Here is a 25485-nt window from a genome sequence, read left to right as displayed (position 1 = left end):
TCAGAGTTCGGTGGGTTATAGAAACACGAAAATACCCAGCATGCTTCCTCCGAAAACGGCGTATGGCTGCCTAAATGGCGGGGTAAAAAACGGTCATACACGTAAAATTCCACTCGTGCAAAAAACACGAGTGTACGTGGGAGTTTCAGCCCACGAACGCAGAAGAAGAAGAAGAAAGTTCGCAAAAATCAAGTGAAATTGCGTCACTCGCTTTACATCAAATGTATCTTTACGTCATTTCCCATCCGTCTGGAGTCGGTTCTAAATCTGTCGCTCTCTGTTCAACGAGAAAAAGCGAAGCAACCGAAACGCATGTTCAACATGGTTTATCTTGTGAGATTGTTGTGTGTCAAAGGCATTTGACCTGTGAATATTCATCACGTCAGGTGTGTTACTCTGCTTGGCTGACTCGGGTCACGAGAATTCTTTGACTGACAGGCATAATCAGGTAGAAGCCCTCAAGTTCCCATTGCGGCTGTTCTGTCTAATTCGAGGGGTCGCTTCGAAATTTCTTTTGGTCGAATTATACGGTAATAAAACCGTTATTTCTAATATGCTGACTGTTTGCAAATGATAACAGACATGTCTCACAAACCATATCAGCATTCGCCTAAAAGGCTCATGCTTGATATCTTTTTTCTCGACATATCTTGTAATCATTTGCTAACAGTCAGCATATTAGAAATAACTCATTAACAATGGCTACTGTTCCCAACACCAGTGACAAGGTGAACGAAACAGTTAATTCTGATTGCAAAAAAAAGTCGCCGAACAGTGTGCACACACCTGCTGAACAAAATGAAAGAGGTCTGCACTGTCATGCCCTCAGATTGCACTGTGTGACACACACTCCCGCTTTGTGCGTGCAACACTATTTTTTTGGCTCCTCCTACAATTAAAAAGACCAACAACAGCAACAACAACAACAACAACAAACACATCAAAACGGCCCTGCAGTAAACCCTCTGTATACAGACACACTCACCCCCATGTTATACCACCCAGACCTGTTTACCCCCAAAACTTGACAAGAGTAATGGTCAAGACGAAAAATAGTAATCTGATGACCAAAATTGTAACCCGGTAGTTACAAATGCCAACATTAGCAACACAAATCTAATTTGAAGCACATTTGAAAATCGTAGTTTGAACTCAAATGGAGTATTTTTTCCCCCTAAATCCTAAACAAGAAGGGCAAAGCCCATACGACTCACATGCTTTACACATTTTTCCTACCAAAATACATGTGACCTTGACCCAAGGTCAAGGTCATCCAAGGTCATGCAACACAAAGCTGTTAATTCAAGACATAGGAAGTACAATGGTGCTTATTGGCTCTTTCTACCATGAGATATGGTCACTTTTAGTGGTTCACTACCTTATTTTGGTCACATTTCATAAGGGTCAAAGTGACCCTGACCTTGATCATATGTGACCAAATGTGTCTCATGATGAAAGCATAACATGTGCCCCACATAATTTTTAAGTTTGAAACAGTTATCTTCCATAGTACAGGGTCAAGGTCACTTCAAAATATGTATACAATCCAACTTTGAAGAGCTCCTGTGACCTTGACCTTGAAGCAAGGTAAACCAAACTGGTATCAAAAGATGGGGCTTACTTTGCCCTATATATCATATATAGGTGAGGTATTGAATCTCAAAAACTTCAGAGAAAATGTGAAAAATGTGAAAAATAGCTGTTTTTTAGGCAACATTCATGGCCCCTGCGACCTTGACCTTGAAGCAAGGTCAAGATGCTATGTATGTTTTTTGGGGCCTTGTCATCATACACCATCTTGCCAAATTTGGCACTGATAGACTGAATAGTGTCCAAGAAATATCCAACGTTAAAGTTTTCCGGACGTCCGGGTGAGTACATATAGACTCACTTTTGCTTCGCATGTGAGTCAAAAAAATAGTAATAAATTACTCCAAAATAGCAAGGGTAAACGACGGGCGCAGTGGCGTGGTGGCAAAACGTCGGCCTCCTAATCGGAAAGTCGTGAGTTTGAATCCCGGTCGCTGCCGCCTGGTGGGTTAAGAGTGGAGATTTTTCCGATCTCTCAGGTCAACTTATATGCAGACCTGCTAGTGATTTAACCCCCTTCGTGTGTGCCACGCAAGCACAAGACCAAGTGCGCACGGAAAAGATCCTGTAATCCATGCCAGAGTTCGGTGTGTTATAGAAACACGAAAATACCCAGCATGCCTCCCCCGAAATCGGCGTATGCTGCCTGAATGGCGGGGTAAAAACGGTCATACACGTACAAATCCACTCGTACTAAAAACATGATGAGTGAACGTGGGAGTCTAAGCCCATGAACGAAGAAGAAGAAGAAGAAGAAAGGGTAAACAGGTCCGTACCAGCCCTTTCATTTCAAGACCGTATTACCCAATATTTGACAGAAAATAAACCTACACTCAAAGACTCCCTCTCTTTCAACAACTTATCTTCCCAGAATTTGTACGGTCTTAAAAGAGAGGTTCAACCATCTTAGTCAATGAGACTCGTTTTAAGATTAGGACCAGGGATGCGTCAAATTGCAACACTCATTATTATCAGCACCTCTCTCTCCTGTCAACAATGTCAAGAAGTTTCAGCACTGCCCTCCACAGCTTCACCAGTCTTATTATCCGTTGTCTTTTCTTCGCCAGACTCTTTTCCGTTAATGTCCGACTCCTCTGTTTTGGACTCGGACCCACCTGCTTGAGAATTGTCTCCTCCTGCTGCTGCTGAGTTATCTCCCTTGGTCTGTGTTTCTTCACTGGACGTGGCTTCTGCAAATCCAATGACATTGGTGTCACAGCAATTCAACAGTCTGCTACGCTAATGGGATGAAAAGGTTAAGATTTACTCAAACATTTTGACAACGCTAAACCCGACTTGTTTTTAATAATTTATGTTTACTTCCTACAATGCCTGGGTTTCGCATTGGGTGCAGACTAACATGCTTCTAAAACATCTGTGAACATTTTGTGTGTGGATTGGTTGCAGATTTCAACATAAGATTAATTTTGAGTTTCTCTGCACAATACAAAGGATGAACAACATTTGAATGATGGGCCTACTGGCGCAGTTGGTAGAGCACTGGACCCGCGGGTTCGAATCTGGGCCAGGTGGGGCACGGGTCAACTTTATGTGCAGACTCAGATACAGTATCCATATTCAATCCCCATGTCACCACTGTAGCACATGGAAGACCTCGGTCATCCTATCATAAGTGCAGGTGACTTATTACACATAAACGTACACACACCTGCATAGCTCGACTATGTTGCTGCTAGCTTTCCAGTAGGAGGAAGCCACCATAATTTTCAAGCTATGGGACAATACAGTAATGAAAGTGAAAAATAATAATGAGAGGGTGAACATCATTACCTGTCAACTTTGCGGCTTTCATCTCCGCCTCCATTTCTGCCTGTTTCTGCTTCTGTCTCTTCTCTTCTTCTTTCTGTTTCGCTTCTCTCTTCTCTTGCTCCACTGGAAGACACCACAACAGCAGTGAATAACAGCAAAACAAAGATCTTTCTTTCTTTCTTTATTTGGTGTTTAACGTCGTTTTCAACCGTTCAAGGTTATATCGAGACGGGAAAAGGGGGGGGGGGTGGGGGGTGGGGGGATAGAGCCACTTGTCAATTGTTTCTTGTTCACAAAAGCACTAATCAAAAAATTGCTCCAGGGGCTTGCAACGTAGTACAATATATGACCTTACTGGGAGAATGCAAGTTTCCAGTACAAAGGACTTAACATTTCTTACATACTGCTTGACTAAAATCTTTACAAACATTGACTATATTCTATACAAGAAACACTTAACAAGGGTAAAAGGAGAAACAGAATCCGTTAGTCGCCTCTTACGACATGCTGGGGAGCATCGGGTAAATTCTTCCCCCTAACCCGCGGGGGGTTAGCAAAACAAAGATAATACCTAGCGAATAAGGCCCTCGCATCTGCTCACTTCCAAAGTTTTACCATAAGATGCCGTGTTACAAATTATTCTACCGCTTAGGAGGACTGCCTTCACTTTTCAAAAGAAAATGTTTTAAAAGCTGACATAAATGTTGTAGAATAGGCAAAGAAAGATCACTCTTTCAGTGGTTAGTTGAGGTTATTTTCACTAAGTTACTTCCCTTGTGTGTGTATGTCATAAAGGCTAATAGGGGGGGCCGCACCATAGATGCCAATCCCATCTTTCTACCATGCAGCGCTTCTTGTCGTTTCCAACATCTAAGAGAGGCAGCTTCCTCAAGCGCATTCACTCACTTTGATTTAAAGGCACAGTGCAGCTCACAGCCTTCGTTTTGCGTTTTTGTTGCAGCTGAGTGCATTTACAGTTCAAAAATCCTCCTATGGTAGGTACAGGCAGGCAAAATTTGAAATTTGAAACAGAGGTTTAAAAAGCAGAATTTTAGAAAGAGCAGGTTAAAACAAACAAAACAAAAAAAGAATGAAGTGTCTAGCTTGATTATTTCCTGAGATATGCCCTTAATTCATCCGAGCGACGCGTCCGTAAGCGCGAATTTTTATTTTCGGCCAACTTTCAGGTCATACAGAAATTTCTATGATGTGAATAGAAATGATGAAAAGAGTTTTTGTCAGTCTTTATGACACAGACAGTAAGTAGTTAGGAAAAAGAAAGCAATACAGACAGAAATACATGAGCACTGACACACCAAAAACATGAAAACACACCATTATTAACATTCCAAAACAGCACAACTCTGTATTTTCAAAAGATCATAGCATGCAAGTTTATGAAGTGAACAGTTTGAAAATGAATCTTATAACACTTCATGTTATAACTGTCCACAGGAATTATTTCTGAGTTACAGTTCACATTAACTTTTAAGACACAAACCCTCAAACTTGACCCATCCTTTGATTTGTCACACGGAAAACGACCAAAAATAGAGAGCAATTATTTCAAACGCTGATAACTCGAAAACTACTTGATGGATCCACACCAAATTTGGTAGGCTGATTCTATGTACCAGGACAGAGTCACAAACACACTCAGGTATGCTGAATAAATTGGAATACTAACCTATCATGCTGTTTTTAACATAAAGTGGTGACAATCTTGTAGCGCTGAACGACATCACTTGGCGAATGGCATACACAAGGAATGTGAGTTCATGAAAACATCATTTCTGGCAGCATACAATAATGATAACATCAGAATACATGTGTATATAAGTAAGCAGAAGCATATGTGTTTAAAATATAAACTGTTCCATATTTGGCTATGTTGCATGAGTTTTCAATTTCAGTGCTTGAAGACACAAACGGTAAGTCCTGTTTTTCATCATCTAGTGATCTACGTAAAGTACGCTCTGTGAAAGGCAAAATACAGGCTTGAATAGAATGGTGCATTCTGCAGCACCCATATTCTGCCATTCACAGAGGTCATGGGGAGGTCACAAGCCAACACGAACTTCGCATGTACGGTGGCCTTGTCTGGTCGTGACGGCCACTTGTATGTGTCTTGTTTGACCGAGCACCTCTCCATGAAGTTCACAGCAGCAAGACTGTCCTCAATGACTGCCTCTACTTCCCCAGGATAGAAATCCTCCTCGTATCCCACGAGGATTGTTGTTCCAGGACGGACATCCTTGAACAGAAATGTCTCCTCTAGCTGTTTCATGGCCTCGTCTACCAGCCTCTTCATCCCCCCGTCTCCATCTCCCTGCTGCTCCTCCACATCGACTTCCTCATCGTCCATATCCTCTTCATCCAAGCCCTCCTCCTGCTCATCGTTCTCATCCTCTTCTTCCTCCATCTCCTCCTCCCCATCTACCCCATCAGTCAAAAAGTTCTTGAGATTCCGAGTGAGCACAGGCAGCTTGGCCGTTGCACGCAGAAGTGGTGATACCTCCTTCAGGATGAGTTTGTGGTACATTACTTCAGCCTTCAGCGCATCCTCCTGTGCACACCTACATTCCGGCACATAATGCTGAGGCCAAGGTCTACACAAAGAAAGTCACTGAAACTGAAAGTAAAACCGGCACCTTCACCCTCACGTTGTTTCACTTTGGCAGCCTCTTTCACAGTAGCTTCAAGTTCAGTCCGAAGACTAAGTCCCTCCAAAGGATCCCCATGCACAGTTCTTGGAAAGAAAGACTCCATGTCCTTCCAAGTGGTCTTTGTCTCCACTCGCAACAGTTCCAGTTGCAAAGCTAATCGGTGGGTGAGTGGTCCACGATCAACCTTTGGCGGTGCTCCCTTTCCAGTCTTGGTCAAGGCTTGTTTCATCTTCTGGAAATGTACATCATCTGCAACACACAAGATCCCGTCAAGGATTAATTTTTGTCTTGGTAAATGGACATACAACAGCTGAGCTGCACTACTTGTGTTTCCACTTTTTTTTCCTTCAATCACCTGATTCAAGACAAGTACTACTACTAGTACTTCTTCTTTGACTTTAGTAACTTGAATTTAAAAACAGCTTCATATGCATAGATCAGTAAACTGTAGTTACACTTACTGCTTGTAGAAAATTGATCAAGCGAGATAAAAATGCAAAGAAACCAGAAAAAGACTGACACTGACACTTATCTTAGTATTCTTACTGCATAATAATACATGTGTATTCAAAGAACATTGAAGCTGTTTGAGAATTGATTCGTGTATGCTCCTCCATAATATCTCTGTTGTATAGTGCAAGTAGCAATAATGTGAGAAAATGCTACATGCGTTTGTGAATTCCCGGTTTCCAGCTGATAAATCGAAGACTGAAATACGGTGAAAATCGTCAACACTGACTATCGAAGTTCGATGATTTTTGTCACTTCCGGTTTTCGAATTTCATTTTATTTCTCGAGATTTCTTACTAATCATAAACAAAATGATGAAATGAATGCAAAATACGAACAAAACAACCCCAATACTTTTTGATGAAAACGTTTTTATTGAAGCAGTCGGTACCAATAAAATTAATTTTGAACTGAAATGGCAACACTGCCTCGTGCCGAAAGGTTCAATGAGGAGACGCTTACACAAGTTGGAAAATCGGTCAAATTTCTTGATAAAAAAACCGAACTACTCATATTAACTTACAAAGTGATCAACTAGTATGTTAATCTTTCAAAATATATAGTACTTACCAAGGCTGGGTTTGATGCTGAGAAGAAACGAATCCAAATTGCCAGGGCCACCGAGTGGTGGTTTTGCACGGTCCGCCATGACGCTAATCGGCTCTGCGGTATGCATGTGACCCCCGGTACTTGGTTTTGATTGGCTCGCGCAGCGTCAGGGAGCATGTCTCCCTCACGTGACAATTATCGTCGGATTGTTCAAAAAACGAGCTTTCTTGCGCATCTATTTGTTGTGCGATCCGTTCAGTAGTTTTGGAGATATTCAAGTTCAAACTGACGCCAAACTTTACACTTGAATTTCTTTATTTTACGGGCAAAAAGTCTCAGAAAGAATTGTATGTAATGAAAGAGTTACTCCCCGTTAATATGACCCTTGTAATTTGCATACTTTGAATGAGTTCTTGACTCTTACAACCGCAATTTTAGAAACGCGATGCAAAACATGGTGAGGAGACGGAAATGGAGGTAAGCGACAATCGGCGGCGATCGCATGTACAGTCAGCACCTTTCACACGTTTGCACAACTTACAAAGGTAATAAAGAAAGAAACAAATAATACAGACAGATAGATTAAGAACAGATCTTTATTTTGCAATCATTATTTTTTATTTCCATGCATTTTCTCGACCTGAACAAGACAGAGGAACACAGTCTATTTTTAGCTGGCAACGCTCTTTCCAGCCTAGCAGCCCAGAGGCTGCGGGTACATACCTATGGTAGTAAAACAAACCCAAAACTACCCAACGACGACATCTGTGAAGCTCGACAGTTTCTTGTTCACGCGAGTGCATAAATTAACCTAGTTATTACGTGGTGTTTGGTCGGAGTTCGATTCAACTGAGTGATTCCGGCCTCCATTTTGTTTTACACAAACTCATGATGACGTCTGACATAGTTTGCTTGGTGACGTGTCTTTTTGTGCATGATGTGGTGATCTACCTGATCTAAATTTAGATCCAAAAATAGGTCAAGACCAGCCGGGTCCGAGTACGAAATTAATTCGTAAAAAAATCGCAGTTCTTGACTCTTTGGGTGCAAGTCAATGAAACTTGGTAGTTCTTCTAACGGATAGCTGCCTGAGGTATGACTAAAAGCCCCAGGGGCTCCGTGCACCTGGATTTGACAAGTTCAGTACCTTTAATTAATCATCATAATTCTGGCGCGTTTTTGAGCAAATTGTGCCATGTGCAGCAAGATTAAGGTACAGTAAGATTCCCCAAACTCCCCTCAGATCAAAACATGTAGTATCCCTTTAACCAACAACATTACCAAGTTGAAAACAACGTGTTGACTTGTCTTTCAAATGAAATGACACATCATTTTTGACCTTTTTTTTTGCAAAACGACAAGCACATCTGTTCGAATTTAATTGGGTCATTCTGGTTTGAAGAAGAACACACTGTAGAAGAGACAGACAAAAAGACAATCTCTCAAATGATGCTCACACACACACACACACACTCATACACACAGGCATGTACAATTTCTCTCTCTCACATACAAAAAGAATGAATCCAGTTGTGCAGTAGAAGGAACAGATCATAAGCATACCTGCTAGAATCTTGCAGAATTTTTTGTGCGTAGGCCAGTGCAGCTTTTGACACGTCTGATTGCAATAGTTAACCTGCAACAGAACAGAAGTGATTACTTTGCCCTGATTACAGTTGAATTTTTCTATAACGACGATCCAATTGAAGAAAAAGAGGTTGTTATCAACAGGTGGTCACTTTGAAAAGGTGAATTATACAGAAAACAAGAAAAGCAAATGCTTTATAGGACTCCCCTTTGTAATTTCCCATTAGGGTTGAACATACCCCCCTGTTTTCTCAGATTTGTTGTTGTTCTTCTTCTTCTGCGTTCGTGGGCTGAAACTCCCACGTACACTCGTGTTTTGCACGAGTGGAATTTTACGTGTATGACCGTTTTTACCCCGCCATTTAGGCAGCCATATGCCGCTTTCGGAGGAAGCATGCTGGGTATTTTCGTGTTTCTATAACCCACAGAACTATGACATGGATTACAGGATCTTTTTCGTGCGCACTTGGTCTTGCGCTTGCGTGTACACACGGGGGGTGTTCGGACACCGAGGAGAGTCTGCACACAAAGTTGACTCTGAGAAATAAATCTCTCGCCGAACGTGGGGACGAACTCACGCTGACAGCGGCCAACTGGATACAAATCCAGCGCGCTACCGACTGAGCTACATCCCCGCCCTGGGGTAGAAAGTTTTTGAGACCCGATTTTCTCCGATTGTTGGAGGTCTTAAAAGGGGGGTTCCACTGTAGTAGTATGGCTGCTGATTGGACACTTACACATTTACATGCAGAACATTTCTTTTCCGCCTTGGTCTCCCCACACGTGGTGCAGGCTGTGTCGTCCTCGAACGACGGACCGTACATCCCCGAGATCAGCACTGACAGGGCTGACCCGTCACCCTGAAAATAACCAACACCAATTTCATTTAATTTTTTCTATCATCCCAATGCTGGGAAAGTCGGGTGGCTTCCTCCCAGTGGAAAGCTAGCAGCAACACGAGTCGCGCTATCCAGATGTGTGCATGTAATCAGCTACCTACACTTATGGCAGAATGGCCGAGGTCTTTTACATGCAAATGTGGTGACACAGGGGTGGGACATGGATACCGTCTCTAAGTCTGCACATAAAGCTGACCTGTGTCCGACCCTGCCAGGATTCGAACCGGCAACGTTAGGATGACAAGTCCAGTGCTGTACAAAGTGAGCTACCCAACACCTATGTCAATACAATGGATCCCTTATAATATTTGTTAATATTGTGACAGGGGAGGCTACCGCTCCTTTCACAGCAGACTCTGCACCCGAGTTGTTGGCCTTTAAAGTCAACACCAGTGGATCGTAGAAATCTGTTTGTGATGGGGTCTGGTGGTTTCCGATTGTCTGTATGTTCATGGAAACCTTCGGGTTTGCATAGCAGTTTTAATAGGGCTAAGAAATTGGCCCTAACACTTTCAATCCTGTTTGATTGCATTTCGCCTCCCGAGGTACTTCGCCTCCCGAGGTGATCGTAGTGTTTCGGCACACGGTTACAATATAATTATACATGTAGACAATCATTGTCACTTTCTGAGTACAAGCTGGACCACTGACATCAATACTGTTGAGATACAGTGATACCCCCTTTTCTGACCACCCCCCCCCCCCCCCCCTTGCCATGAATTAAATTAAAATCATGTTTATTCAACAAAACAATTAAAAGAATGATTAATGTGTCATGCACTCCCTAAATAGAATGTTGCCAACATTCTTTCAACATTCAAAAACAGGAAAGTTTAAATTATGGGATGCTTCATAAAAAATTAAAAAATAAAAAACATCTGAAAAGGAATGTCTTGTATCGTGTTTAGAATTAACCAGTCCATACTTTTCCAGTAAATGTCTTCAAGGCAATCTATCTGTGTTACGATTTCAACACAGATTCAACTAAATGTCAAAACCTCTTTGAGACGATGGTGATACATACGATTTTCATGGGAGCAATTTGCCGCACCAGCGTCTGTAGCAGCTGGGACTCTGGGTAGGGAAACTCCTTCAGGGATTGACGGACCAGGCGATCCTGCATCTCTTGAAAGCCGTCTGAATCTCGACCTTTCGCCAAACTGAAAGACAGCGCAACAATATTACAGTAACAGGCAGTGCATACCACCATTTCTACCAGTTACAAGAGTGAATCTCGACTCTTCACCAAACTGAAAGATAGCACAGCAATATTACTATAACAGTCGGTGTATACCACCATAAATACTACCAAGTTGTCCACAGACAGACTCAACTCAACTCAAATTTTATTGGCTTCAATTTTCATAGAAGAATTTGTCTTGCGCTTGGGAGAAAGTAAGAGTATAACATTTAAAAACAGCATTCATATCACATTTCATGTATCACACACAGTAATCACTAGTATAAGCCTACAATTGTCACATAGACTGACACACAGACACAAACCTTTTGATAAATACTACCAAGTTGTCCTCAGACAGACTGATACACAGAGACAAACCTTTTGACAAATGCATCGAGGTTGTCCTCCGAGTTCTTGAGCGACTTGTTAGCATGGCGTATGATGGAAGCAAAGTAGTGACACTTGATGGCCTGTACATCGTTGGTACTTCGTGATTTCATGGCGCACTCCACCACAAGGTCCAACACCTTGCACACTTTGTACGACTCCAGGACTAGGTCTCGGTGCTCTTTCAGGAACAAAGCAACCTAAAAAAAATCACAATTGGATTTTAAAAATGTTTTAAAGACAAAGAGAACATGTTGGAACACCTTGCACACTTTGTGCGACTCCAGGACAAGGTGGCAGTGTTCTTTCAGGAACAAGGCAACCTAAAAGAAATCACAATTGGATTTAATTTTGCACACTTTGTACGACAAAGCAACCTAAAAGAAATCAAAATTTGATTTACACATTTTTGTTAAAGACAAAGAGAACATGTTGGAACACCTTGCACACTTTGTGCGAGTCCAGGACAAGGTCGCGGTGCTCTTTCAGGAACAAGGCAACCTAAAAGAAATCACTATTTGATTTAATTTAAAACAAGTCGCGTAAGGCGCAAATACTACATTTAGTCAAGCTGTGGAACTCACAGAATGAAACTGAACACACTGCATTTTTCAACAATGACCGTAGTCCGCCGCTCGTGCAAAACGCAGTGAAACGGACGAGTCTGTTTAGCGCGGTAGTGGTTTTGCTGTGCTGCATAGCACGTTTTACTGCACCTCTCTTCGTTTGAACTTTCTGAGCGTGTTTTTAATCTAAACATATCATATCTATATGTTTTTGGAATCAGGAACCGACAAGGAATAAGATTGAATTGTTTTTAAATCGATTTCGGAAATTTAATTTTAATCATAATTTTTATATTTTTAATTTTCAGAGCTTGTTTTTAATCCGAATATAACATATTTACATGGGCGGGGATGTAGCTCAGTCGGTAGTGCGCTGGATTTGTATCCAGTTGGCCGCTGTCAGCGTGAGTTCGTCCCCACGTTGGGCGAGATATTTATTTCTCAGAGTCAACTTTGTGTGCAGACTCTCCTCGGTGTCCGAACACCCCCGTGTGTACACGCAAGTACAAGACCAAGTGCGCACGAAAAAGATCCTGTAATCCATGTCAGAGTTCGGTGGGTTATAGAAACACGAAAATACCCAGCATGCTTCCTCCGAAAGCGGCGTATGGCTGCCTAAATGGCGGGGTAAAAACGGTCATACACGTAAAAGCCGTGGGAGTTTCAGCCCATGAACGAACAAACAAACATATTTACATGTTTATGGAATCAGAAAATGATGAAGAATCGAAAATTTTAAAAGTAAATTTTGATTTGATTAATATACTTACCCGACTCACATCTAGCATTAACCTCTGGTTTAAGTGCCGGGACGCTGAACTACGCTTCACCCCTTAAGGGGAAGTAACCCTAAAAAAGAACAGCCTAGACCCCGTAAACTGGGTCACAGGTCAAGGCATACCGTCACGTGACTGAGCACGCGAGACCGCCGCCGCCATATTGGAATACTTCACTCGAAACGAAGCGAAACATTCATTTTTAGGGTAAATTAGAGCGGGGTAGGCGGGAGGGTATTAACGATGTGAGTCGGGTAAGTATATTAATCAAATCAAAATTTACTTTTAAAATTTTCGATTAAATTACATATCTTATCCCGACTCACATCTAGCAGATTGCTAATGTAGGTGGTGGGAAAGAAACTCACTCTACAAGTTGGAGAGAACCTGCCCTGCGGCTACCAAAGCCGGAAAGGTGTTGGTCCCATCCTGACGAGTAAACAGATTCTCAGTGAAACTCACTTATTTCTGGTAAGAAACCGGCCTGCTTCAACCATGACTGGTAAGCAACCACTACCATCCCAGCGGGTATTAGAAAACCCGCCAAAAGTAATAAAGAAAGACGTCCTAAAAAACGTCCAAAACACCTATGTGAGGCCGATCGAGATTTGCCTGATCGCAGAACCGCTGAATAAAAGAGCCCAAGCTCAGGCCCCATGAGTTCTAGGCGAACTCAGAGGAAGGACAGAACGCTCCCCCCCCATTGACTGCCACACTCATAAGCTTGTTTAATGAGTGTGAAAGCCCATCTAGCCAGTGCTTCCTTGCACAAATTTGACTCTATCCGTCCAAAACGAAAGAACCAAAGAACTGGTCTGGCACTCCAAAATGAGCCATGCAAGAATGAGTATGTCCAAAATACCCAATATCTTGCGTGAGACCCAAAAAGTACGTAAACAAAAGACAAAAGGCTTGAAGACAGGGCCCTTTTCACGCTGGGCGTAAAAAGAGAAATGACTTGTCTAGTTCTGAACGATGTTTCTCCAGACTAATGAAACATCGTCTTCCGCCAACAACAAAAGTTCGTGGAACATCTTAGCATCCTCGTGAACTTTTTTGTTTTTGTTTTTGTTTTTTTTGCTTTTTGGTCGCAACCACCCATAGATTGCTAATGATAGTAAAAAAAAACCACCAGATAAGGTCAAATTAGATAAATAACCCTTTCACATAAAGTCTGTTGAGACCTGAGTGAAACAGCCGAGTGAAAAACCTTAAGATTCGCTGCAACAATGCCAGACATCTGGATGACTTGTTTTACAAGTACAGCGTAACAGACAGATACAGAGATTCGTGAGTTACGTCTTCCAGAAGCCGAAAAGAGCGCCAAACTCACTGACCTGTCTTGATCGTAGCTGACGAAAAGAGTGAACAATCTCTTGCAATCAGCAAGACCAGGCAGACAGTCCTAACTCAAAAGAGAGCTGTGAAAGTTCGGAAGACAACAAGACATGTCTTCCGATGCGAGCGAGTAAAACAAAACGAACCTGTGCGGCGTCTCCCGCCTGAATAGAACAAAGAGTTCCAAATGACCACAAGTGAAACACCCTCCGAGGAGTGAAGCACTAAAGGATTATGGCTTGAGTAAACCACAGCACCATAGTCCCATGAGGTAGACGCTAATGTTCGTAATGAACCAGAGACAAACACTTGTCCCTTGTTCAATGAAAAGATGCAAGGCAAAAAACCATCTGACAAACTAGACTCTTTACAAAGAAGAGTCGAAAGAACGTCTTAAAACCGAAAACAAAGAAATAATTTGTAGACCGGCGAGACTGCAACCTCTCATCAAAAAATGAACCGAGATTGCTCCTCAACAACCAATGCGGCTTAAGCAAAAGCGGCAAAAGTCTTAACTTAATTCTCACTAGCAAGTAGCTATGAAAATTAAATCGACAAGGAAGGGAGCAAGCGTCAAAGTGGGCGCTTGCTGTTGTGCCGAACACAGAACGATCAGTACGTAAGGCTGTCCGCTCAAAACTGAATAGGACGAACCCTGTAGGCTACCGTCAAAACATAATGTGAAAGTATGTGAGACCTCGGGAAGGCGTGAAGCCCCCCAGGCCTAGGAGATAGACGTCAGCTCAAGAAAGACGTGACCAATCTCCTCCCGATAAACGGGTGATACCTGAGTACAGGATATCAAGCCCTCATTAGCGAGGAAAAAACCCTCAAGATAGAGCATAAGTGTCCCTGAAGTTCCTAAACTATAAGGGACAAACACCTCCAAAGAACCAAGCTGTGAATCCAGCTTGATCCAAACGATTAGCCAAAAGTAGGCTACTACTGGTGCATGACCTGCTTTGAGTGTCTACCCAAGCAAGACCGAGTGTATGACGCAGTCCTGCTTCCTGCGTTAAGAGTCCAAGTCTAAGAAAGACAAGGACTCATAACCCTCATGGGTTGTGACAGAAAAAGCCAAAGAAAGACCATGGCTATGAACTGGACTGTCAATACCCGTCGAGTAAGTTAAACAAGAGTGCCAAAACCGGCAGTCCTGTTGCCCACAAACTGAATTTAAATCTTCTTGCCAAAACAGAAGAAGTTAAAAGAAAGTCCGAACGACCTCCTAAAGAGGCCAAAAAAAAAAAAAAAAAAAAAAAAAAAAAGTGCATTCAAAGGCCGACAGCTGTCGTGAATGACCGCCTATCTACTCAAACAAAGTCTGTCATCCGCTTTCTACCTAAGTAGAATGCTGATCAGACTCGTAGTAATCCGAAAAAGTTTCGTGATAAAAAGAGGTCTGTGTGCTCAGCGAAACAGAAAACGATAAGTCCAACTGCCACAAGTTATCCTCTCCAGTCCATGCATGAGCCGGTCTCGAATAGCAGCTAGCATCTGCTGAAGAGACATTAAACCCCAAAAACCAAAAACCAACCATGCATGAGCAGATGGAGATAGTACGAGGAAGCCGCGATTCTGGTTGAACGACAGCAACCGAACGTGCGGGAAACACAAAGGCCGAAGCCTGGAGTGGCATGAACGAAATAGCTGAAAGCCGCAGTGCCCGTAGGTCAGTCTGCTTGTAGGCAAATGACTACGTAACAAAGCCAAAAACAGAAATCAAAGCAACTACTGGTCGGCATACCGAAAACCAGGAAGCCAACCTGTCAAAAGATTCAAAAGACGAAGTGTCTTCAAGAAAAAAACCTGGAATTAATTTTGCTGCCAAATCGAGAGAAACCCTGAGTTTGGCCGAAAAACCAGAACTAGTCTGTTCATCGATGAAAGACCAAAGGTCAGACGCGGGGACCGACGCAAGCTGTATAAAAGATGCCATCACGTACAAAACCTTATCATCCGAGACAGGCGAAGCTGAACAGGAAGTAAGATATAAGGCATCACTGCCCCCAACGACCCAGAACCCCAAAGGGTTGACGTCGTAAGTTGCGAACAGGAAAGAACAAAGTGCTACGATTACCCGGAACGCCGGAAGACGAACCAGAAGTAGCCGAAAAACTCCAGTGCAGAAGTACCCGCAACACCGTGGTGGTGCAAACTGATGCTAATGCGTACGATCCTTCACTCGCCCAAACAGCCGAAGCGAAATCGGAAGTGAGAGACCTCGTGTAAACACGGCGTGGGAGAAACGGCGTGCCGGGACAGACATCTGCTCAGTGTTGACCTTAGCTAAGGTCGAAACGTCTTTAACACTTGCGTCATTCCGGAACTCAAACGGATCCAGGGAAGACCTAATAGAACGAGAGAGTGTCCAAAGGAGTGTCTCAGAGAGAGAGGCAAGATCAAGAGGGTACCTGCCTGTCTCTTCCAAACCAATAAGAGAACCTTCTGTGTAGACAAGGTCTGTCTTGACGGTAACCGTCCTCCCTAAGAGTGGACAGCTACGGCGTGACCGGAAGGGCTGCACTCAGTAGGGCAAAAGTGTCAATAAGGTTCTGAGGCCGACGGCTGAGTGAAAACCTGCGCGCAAGGGCAGATACACTAGCCTGTGGAAGTCGGACAGTGGCAAGCCAAGGCTTAGCAGCGACTGGAGCCTGACCATGAGCAGAGAGGAGAGGCACCGTGCCGACAGTCAGGGAGCTCGCCGTGCCTGGAAAGCTTGCTAAAATATTAGAGAGCTCATAAGCAACTAAAGAAGACTCAGAGAACTGAAAACCTTCAGCTGCTGTTGGTGCTGGGCGGAAGTCACCCACCGCTGATGGTGGGGGTAAGACAAGTCCAGCCTATGAAACAACGCCGTCAGAAACATATTGTAAGCGACCTGTGCTGCAATAGCTAAGGTTGGCTTCAGCTTTGACGGTAATTGGAACTCAACGTCGTCATCATAGAATGAGAGATGATCGTCGAGCTCCGACTCCACTTCCGTATGAGTCGAAAAGTCCGCGTGACTCGCCGAGTCTTGGACATGATCAACCGGAAGCGAGGCTGACTGCAAACCGGAAGTAGAACTTCGGTGCAGAGCCTGCATGGAGCCAAACTTCCTGCCCAGGCGGAAGTGGTGACGCAAGTACACCGACGGGGGAAGTCATAGACAGCCCGCGTGCACCTTGGTCTCCAGATCAATGTAACATCGATTGCATTCCCGCGTCAACATCCCGTGAGCTCCGCTTCGTATGAGTCGTATGCCCCGGGTATGTCGAACTTTCACTCCCTGACCTATGAGGCGGGGGAGCTACTAGTTGCGGTCTATGCGGAACGCTTTCGCCAAAGAGCCTGGCTACCGGCGAACCCAACGTACCTGAGGAGAGTGCCTGCTGTGCAGAAGCAACAGTGTCCCGAGGGACCATCTCTCCGAAGCTGGCGTGCGCCAGTTATCCCGCCCGCAAGTCCGCTGACGTGACTGTGGCCAAAGGAGGCAACCGGATGCGGGAAAGTGAAGAAACATCGCCAACACCCTTGGGCAGCGAACGCAACTCATCTCGCGTAGCCTGTAGATCGGCGGCAAGTTGCTGCTGTTGAGAAAACATGGTATACATATGCGAGGAGAAAGAAGAGAAAAGGGAAGAGAAATCTTGCTTATCACTCTTCTTAGGCTTAGCCGAACGAGCCCTACTCCTGTTATAGATTCTTTTAGAACAGGCATGGTAGGGCTTGCTGGTACAACAATATCAACCGAAAGCGAAAAATTAGACACCGGTTTTACAAGAGTAACCGTTGTCCCTTTGGGTTTATCTTTATCTGACTACTAGCAGGGGAAGAATCAGCAACTAACTGTCGAGTATTAGGCTTTTTCTTCTCTTTGTCCGCCATGTTGAAAACAACTCACAGAGAGTAGAACAACAACAACAAAGTTGACGGACACAAGGCAAAAATTCAAGTAAAACAAACAAAGAACGATCTCACCAATACAGCCGTAGAAGCAGAGACCGTGAAGAATAACCGGGGTGAAGATAAACTGCCAACCAGGCAGCTGGCTGAAAGCCAAAATGCGTAGCTCGAGAGAACAACGTCCTAGCGCTAGGACCGCTGAGGAAAGAGTGAAGTATTCCAATATGGCGGCGGCGGTCTCGCGTGCTCAGTCACGTGACGGTATGCCTTGACCTGTGACCCAGTTTACGGGGTCTAGGCTGTTCTTTTTTAGGGTTACTTCCCCTTAAGGGGTGAAGCGTAGTTCAGCGTCCCGGCACTTAAACCAGAGGTTAATGCTAGATGTGAGTCGGGATAAGATATGTAATTTAATAAGAATAAGATGAACGTAGTTTTGGATCGTTTTATAGAAAAAGAATTTTAATTACAATTTTCGGATTTTTAACCCCTTGACTGCCTTATGACAGGTATACCCATCATGCGCTTGTGCAGCCGCAGCGCCTCAGGACGGGTTTACCCGTCTTCTCCGTTCAGGAATTTTCCAGAAATGCTACGTCACTGCTGACACACAAATAGCAGCCAATGGCTTGGAAGGATACCTCATTCTCATGAATAAACATAAATGGTGACGCAGTTTTGCGTCTGAAGGCTATTTTCGGCCTTGGCGACAGGGTAGGGGAGAGAAATCTCGACTCGTCAAAATGGCTAACGGTGACAGTCGACCGGGCCCTAGTAGGGAAAAACAAAGCCGGACTGACGCTACAGGGGGTGCAAATGATTATGGATACTGACAAAGGAAAGGGGAGATCTTCTTTCGGACGATTCGTTGGAAACAGGTAGATGACAGTGATTATAATCCTTTCTTGGAGCAAGCAAAACAGCCACCTGTGTTTGATCCACAGGCACCGGAAGATGCGCCGGACTGATTTTTCAAAAGTTCATATTTAAACATCATTATAAGCCAAACTAATTATTATTTCCATGATTAGACACTAAAAACAGATTCTTGGTTCAATTTCCTTTAAGAAATAACATAGGTTTTACTTACCTACCTACTGCCAGTCTGGAGCTAGAATTTTTTGTGAACTCCAATATTCCCTGGCAGTCAGGAATGCACATACGCAAGTTTTGATTGGCAGCGAAAGGGTTAATGACCAAAGTCATTAATTAAATTTTAAGCCTCCAATAATGCAATACCAAAGTCCGGCCTTCGTCGAAGATTGCTTTGCCAAACTTTCAATCAATTTGATTGAAAAATGAGGGTGTGACAGTGCCGCCTCAACTTATACAAAATGCCGGATATGACATCATCAAAGACATTTATCGAAAAAATTAAAAAAAACGTCCGGGATATCACTTCCAGGAACTCTGTCAAATTTCATAAAGATCGGTCCGGTAGTTTAGTCTGAATCGCTCTACACACACACACAGACAGACACACACACACACACACACACATACACCACGGCCCTCGTCTCGATTCCCCCCTCTATGTTAAAACATTTAGTCAAAACTTGACTAAATGTAAAAAGACAAAGAGAACAAGTTGGAACACCATGCAGACTTTGTGCGACTTCAGGAATAAAGCAACCTAACAGAAATCACAATTTTATTTAATTTTAAAAAAAAAGACAAAGAGAACATGTTGGTGGTTTGAAGTGAAAGGATGTAATGCTAAAAAGACCAGAGAAAAAGAGATAAGTGCAATCTTTAAGACTGAGAGAAATGTGTAAAAGACAGTCATTGATATAATTTCTTGCATTGAACAAAGAAAGTGTTATTTTACTTTTAGTATTATATGGGTATTGTATAGTCAGACCTGTGCACACTCAAAACGCTCATCAGTTGTAAACAAACCAAATTTCAGTAGTTTTTAAAATGTTTCAGTAGTAAGCTTTAACGACAGTTCAAGACATAATTCTGCTCACAAAGCACACAAACTCAAACACTATGATGCAGTAGAAAGGGAATTACGTATTCGTCTTTTTTGCTGGATTTTACGATCTCAAGGTTGTCTTGAGAATAACTTGACGTCCAGCACTGTTGTGCTGTTTTCTTCTTCTTTGGTGACAGAGCTGGTGTCTCCTCTTCACTATCTGAATCTCGTACTCTTTTTTTCTTTTCCATGTTTCACTTCAATCACAAGTTGCCACGCAGACGCTGGACAAACTAAGTCTAATCTTGAACGAAGACTCAATGCTGAGAACGCGCGCTTCCGGTAAATCAGAAAACGTCTTTTCAGCGCAACGGCCAACTAATTGGTCAAAACATCTTAAAACAGGAAAAAAGTACAAACATTTTTTTTGGGAGTAATTCTGCATATAAAAATCGGAGAAACTACGGAGAAACCGTAGATGTGCACAGGTCTGTATAGTGCAAGAACACACACAGACACACACAAACTCTCTCCTGCTCTCTTAGTCTCACTGTAGTGACAAACAAGAGTGATAGATGGACTCATACTATTTAAAACTTTTTAATTAAAAAGCAACATTTTCTTGGGAAAAATAAATATATTCCGTTTCTGCTTTTGCCTGGACAATGCCAACACCTGTACAAATAGCGTTACCTTGACAGGGTTGAGGTTTGTTGAGTTGATCAGCAAGTACAGAGGGTTCAGTAGGACGGGTGGCAGCTTCGGCTCTTTCTCAAACCCTGCACAACAAACAGTCATATGGGTATAATAAATCTATTTCTCTGTGGAACATCCGAAATAACTACTTGTCAGAACAGTGAATGAAATTCCAACTGAGCATTGTAAATAACTATAGTGGAACATCCCATAACGCTCCCTTCTAATAACGCCCCCACAGAAACATTTGACGCTTGAAGATTAAGTTAAAGTCATAAACAGAAGCACCAAAGCAGAAATTGCGACAACCGCCAAGCTGTCACCAACCTTGTGATGAAACTCAACCAGCAAATTCCCAATAAAGACCCATCGTATTTTACGACCAATTTTTCTGGACATTTTCAAGGTCGTTAGTGGGAGGTCTTTCCGTACCTGTCGGCACAGTGAATTTCTCCAGCTCAAACTTGGGGAAGAAGTTGTTGATAGCCCTGACGCAGTCATGTTGCCCAACGAAGGCGGCCATTTGTGACGCAGTACGGTTGACTGAGTTTGTGTGATCCACATTGGCACCAGCCTCCAGCACCAGATTCGTAACATCCACTTTGCCTGAAAAGGTGGAGATGCCTTTATTTTTAATTTTTAAGTCAGCTTTTCTTTAAAACTTATAAATCTGCTACGAGCCTCTTACTCAGTTACTGCATTAAGTAATCAAACTGCAACACTGTAAACAGAAAGTTGTGCGAGGGAAAAACAACAACACAAAAACACAGCACTATAGCAGTGGAAGGTATGCACTAGAATATAACCAAGGTATTCAACTCCCTTAGGCGAGGATGTAGCTCAGTCGGTAGCGCGCTGGATTTGTATCCAGTTGGCCGCTGTCAGCATGAGTTCGTCCCCACATTCGGCGAGAGATTTATTTCTCAGTCAACTTTGTGTGCAGACTCTCCTCGGTGTCCAAACACCCCCGTGTGTACACGCAAGCACAAGACCAAGTGCGCACGAAAAAGATCCTGTAATCCATGTCAGAGTTCGGTGGGTTATAGAAACACGAAAATACCCAGCATGCTTCCTCCGAAAACGGCGTATGGCTGCCTAAATGGTGGGGTAAAAAACGGTCATACACGTAAAATTCCACTCGTGCAAAAAACACGAGTGAACGTGGGAGTTTCAGCCCACGAACGCAGAAGAAGAAACTCCCTCAGAACACCCCCCCCCCAACACCCAGCCAAAACAATAACCATCCCAAAACAGAGAGACTGCTAACAATCCAATATTCAGAATAAAAATTCCAAGAATGGTTAGTTAATGAAACATTTTGTTTTGAACAAAACATATCATTCACAAGTACATCAACCCAACGGTCTTAAAGTGGACAGAGAAACAGACCATTAATATGGTTAATTATACTAAGCCCATGCATACCCAGGGATGGCCAAATCCGCCGGGCAAGTAAAAACCATCTGGCAGCTCACCCGGCTGACCAGTGAAAACGCTGGTCAAATGCATAACTTTTGGTTATACATGTACTGTGGAGTTTTAAAGCCATATAAACACTGCAGATGCAGGAACTTCTGTCGTCTGCAAAATCATCGCCATGTTCTAATGAAACAAAAAACCGAGGCTCATGTGCGTGTCACCCCTGTTTTAATTGTGTAAAGAAATCTTACACTCATTATATGTGGTATGTACCGGGCTAGCAACATTTCTGGCAGGATAGTGACTTTCTTGAAGTTACTCGCCCGGCTGGCGAGTTAAAATTGTGAGATTTGGCCATCCCTGCATACCACAAGAAGAGCAAACGCTCGATCGAGTCACTTTCGCAGTTCTGAATATTATATGAGGCATCAGATGGACAGGAAGAAATTGCTATTCACAACACAATGAGTCACGTTCACATAAAATTTGAGCCCGGTCACTTTTATAGTTTCCGAGAAAAGCCCAACGTTAAGTTGTGTGTTGCCGAACAGAAAAGGCTAGTTATCTCCCTTGTTTTTCTGATAACGTTCGTAAAAGGCTACAGATGTAAATACTTTGATGTAAAGAATAATCCTACAAAGTTTCAATCACATCCGATGAACTTTGTCAAAGATATAAAATGTCTAATTTTTCCTTTGACGCTGACCTGTGACCTTGAAAAAGGTCAAAGGTCAACGAAACCATCGTTAAAGTGTAGAGGTCATTGGAGGTCACGACTAAACAAAATATGAGCCCGATCGCTTTGATAGTTTCCGAGAAAAGTCCAACGTTAAGGTGGTGTCTACGGACGGCCGGCCGGATGGACAGACTAACACTGACCGATTACATAGAGTCACTTTTTCTCAAGTGACTCAAAAATGGAAACTCAACCAGCCTCACCAGACAAGGCAGCAAAGTGGAGAGTGGAGTAGTCATTTTCATGGTAGTTTGAATTCACATCAGCTCCATTGTCAAGCAGGAGCCTGCACACGTCAGCACGACCTTTGAAGGCTGCATGCTGAAGTGGGGTCATTCCAGTCTGCAGCATAAGTTAGATATTCATCATCATTTCAAATAGAAACACAAATTACATCCACTGATATAGTGGTCTTCACAGTTCTAGGGTGGACCATATATACTAGATGAATACCCGGCTTCGCCGGGAAGAAGTAGAGCCGAATACCCGGCTGTGCCGGGTACCCGGCGTACGCGATTGACGCCACACGAAGGAAGGGAGATAAACGCGCAAAACACTGGAGAAGATAAGGAAGAGTTACTGTGAATGGATGTACAGAAAAACCATAAAAACCAAAATCGGTTCAGCGCTGCGCGCTGAGAGCACGTGTTGAAAATTTTCATCGACCAGATTGTGTCCGGGGTCTACCTGAATATGCCCACCAAATTTGAAGCAGATCCATCGAGAACTTTGGCCGTGCATGGCGAACACACAGACAGACAGACACACACAAGCCGTATAGATAGAAGATGTATACATACAGTGGAATCCAGCTATAACGAACCTGGGTATAAAGAAATCCCTCTTTTAACAAACTGCCATTGATTTCCCGGCAGACAGCCTTCTATTTCTTACTTGTTACTTTCCGGCTACATCGAACCTTTTGAACTCATTTGCATAACGAACCCCTCTTTTAACAAACACGTTTTCATCGCCCCAAAGCCGTTTTGTCTCTAAAAGTCACAAGGCTACAACGAACTGATGTCAATAATTGTCTCCAAAGACAAAAATACACAAACACAAGTGCACATCGCGTGATGCGAACTCTGAACAAACAGCGGGAGGTGCACGGAACAGCCACCGCCGCTGTGTTTTCACTATTCCAATCAGCTGCTGAGCTATGACTGTGCTGAGCTATGACTGCCACAGAAGCACGTGTTGCTGCCAATACCCTACGTCGCTACTTGCAGGCAAAGTGCAGCGATGTCTGTGACTTGGATATGATCTCCAAATTGGAGTGTACAGTGGAGAAGTGTGCCAGTTCTGAGCAGCGTAACTTATATTTGCAACTTTCACCGTTCATGGCTTTATTTTCGTGTTTGTGCGAAGATTTACGAAGGAGCGGAAGCACTAATCACATGACGTCATCAATACTTGTGCTTTCGAGTAACAAGAGTTACCTCCCTTGCACTGAAATTGTTGCATCGATTTCGTCAAAAATCCGGCTCTCAACACAAATATAAGGGTGCATGTAGCATGAATCAGGCTTACTTTTCACAGGCATGTCCAATACTTCACTTTGAAGATAGATTTAGTTAGTCTAGATGGGGTTTTTAGAGATTGTACTCTCCAAGGAAAGATCGATGGGACGATCATTTGAAGGTGAGTGGGAAAACTTGTCTTAATTAGGGTTGAAAACTCTACAGCGAATCGCTGATATAACGAACTAAAATGTATCTCCCTTGAGATTCGTTGTACCCGGACTCCACTGTATTGCGCCCTTCTCTTTCTTATGTTTTTATGGGTAATACAAATTAATGTCTCACTTACATGGAGAAATGTCATCTGCACAGGTTTGACATTCAAAGTGCCAAGTAAAGAATTAAATAATTAAAAACATTCTTTTCCATTCCCCTCCCCTAGCCCCCCAACCATTACACAGACATCTAGTGAGCAAGACCCTTTTAATAAAAATTACTGCTATTGAATTTCTACATCTCCAAGTTAAATATATAGTGAAAACCATTATTCACCTTATCCAGGCAGTCCACACGGACACCTGGTTCTTTCAGAAGTGCCGCAATCTCTGCTGTACTACCTGTAAACAGAAATCACCATGGTAACATGAAACAGTGTTGCTTGTCAACATTCCAGCAAGTTCCATGCATGAGGCTGCTATTGCCATGGCAACCAGTTGACAATGACACGTTTTGTTAAAATTAATGATTTTGTAAGGTAACCAAAGCCTTACATCCAGCATAGCGCTGACTTATGACTAAACAAAAAAATAGGGGGCGGGGGAGCAACCGTTTAGACATAAATCTAACAAAAATATGCACACTGTCAGTGTTTCAGATTCACAGAATCACACTGGCCAAATGCTCAGTATCACTACCACATACACACGCTCATTGGTTTAACAGAAAGTCGCTCGAGGGAAACCCTAACAGAAACACAGCACTTTAGCAGTTGTTTTGCATGCGCACGTCGATGTAATTGGTTTGTACGAGCGGTTAGACCAGTAAGAGAGACTAAGACATGCGATCGTCATCAAGAACGAAAGTTAAGTTTGAAGATTCTGGAATCTTCTAGTTCTACTGCTTAAAAGTGCGCACAGATTCAAAATTGTGTGCCTAATATGAAACAAATGTGCTAGAACGCTTCAAATTGATGCTATGCATGATTTTCAGGACCAACATGTGACGTACTAACCCTTTAAGATAGCATCCAGCATCTTTTGCTCAGCGTCGCTCAACTCTCCCTTCACTACAGGCGCCATTTTGAAACTGATATTACTCGCTATTAAAAACGTACAATTTTGTTTTAAATCTCAAGCAAAATAGTTTATTACCTTGAGCACGCTCAAAGATTTTTTTGGTATATTATGAATTTATTTATTGACGAGTTTTGATTGAATAAGACAAATCAAATCTTTTATTCTAAATAAGTTTTATCAAAGAGTATTTCTGGGAGAGTCTATTATATATTTATAAGATGAAAGACTCTATGAAGCACATTCTAGAAAGAAAAG

General features: G+C 43.0%; 1 protein-coding gene and 2 long non-coding RNA genes across 3 annotated transcripts in view; all 3 read right to left on the bottom strand.

Annotated features, from left to right (window-relative positions):
* Positions 1-25485, bottom strand: part of LOC138947089 (uncharacterized) — a 71270-nt gene that overhangs the window by 6269 nt on the left and 39516 nt on the right. The window lies entirely within an intron of this gene.
* Positions 1918-25244, bottom strand: LOC138947072 (ankyrin repeat and MYND domain-containing protein 2-like). The gene is made up of 11 exons (XM_070318506.1): positions 25167-25244; positions 24488-24552; positions 22679-22817; positions 20753-20926; positions 20318-20403; positions 11133-11341; positions 10596-10731; positions 9410-9532; positions 8649-8721; positions 3382-3483; positions 1918-2780 (listed from the first exon to the last, which is right to left on the bottom strand). The coding sequence occupies exons 1-11, from the start codon at positions 25231-25233 to the stop codon at positions 2590-2592; spliced, it is 1365 nt and encodes a 454-aa protein (XP_070174607.1). The 5' UTR covers positions 25234-25244; the 3' UTR covers positions 1918-2589.
* LOC138947073 (uncharacterized) lies at positions 6012-7452 on the bottom strand. Its single transcript, XR_011449541.1, has 2 exons — positions 7107-7452; positions 6012-6275 (listed from the first exon to the last, which is right to left on the bottom strand). It is a non-coding gene; the product is annotated as an uncharacterized lncRNA (long non-coding RNA).

This window comes from Littorina saxatilis, linkage group LG14 (genome assembly GCF_037325665.1).
Source record: "Littorina saxatilis isolate snail1 linkage group LG14, US_GU_Lsax_2.0, whole genome shotgun sequence".
In the NCBI taxonomy this organism is placed as follows: domain Eukaryota; kingdom Metazoa; phylum Mollusca; class Gastropoda; order Littorinimorpha; family Littorinidae; genus Littorina; species Littorina saxatilis.
This window is presented reverse-complemented; position numbering and strand designations above follow the sequence as displayed.

What these genes read in the sequence shown, in the direction of transcription:
- LOC138947072 (XM_070318506.1), bottom strand. Translation starts at nt 25,233, where the DNA reads ATGGCGCCTGTAGTGAAGGGAGAGTTGAGCGACGCTGAGCAAAAGATG. An exon ending in GCTGGATGCTATCTTAAAGG is followed by an intron (nt 24,553 to 25,166) that starts GTTAGTACGTCA and finishes TTCTGTTTACAG; the next exon opens with GTAGTACAGCAGAGATTGCG. An exon ending in AATGTTCTGCATGTAAATGT is followed by an intron (nt 8,722 to 9,409) that starts GTAAGTGTCCAA and finishes GTTCTGTTGCAG; the next exon opens with GTTAACTATTGCAATCAGAC.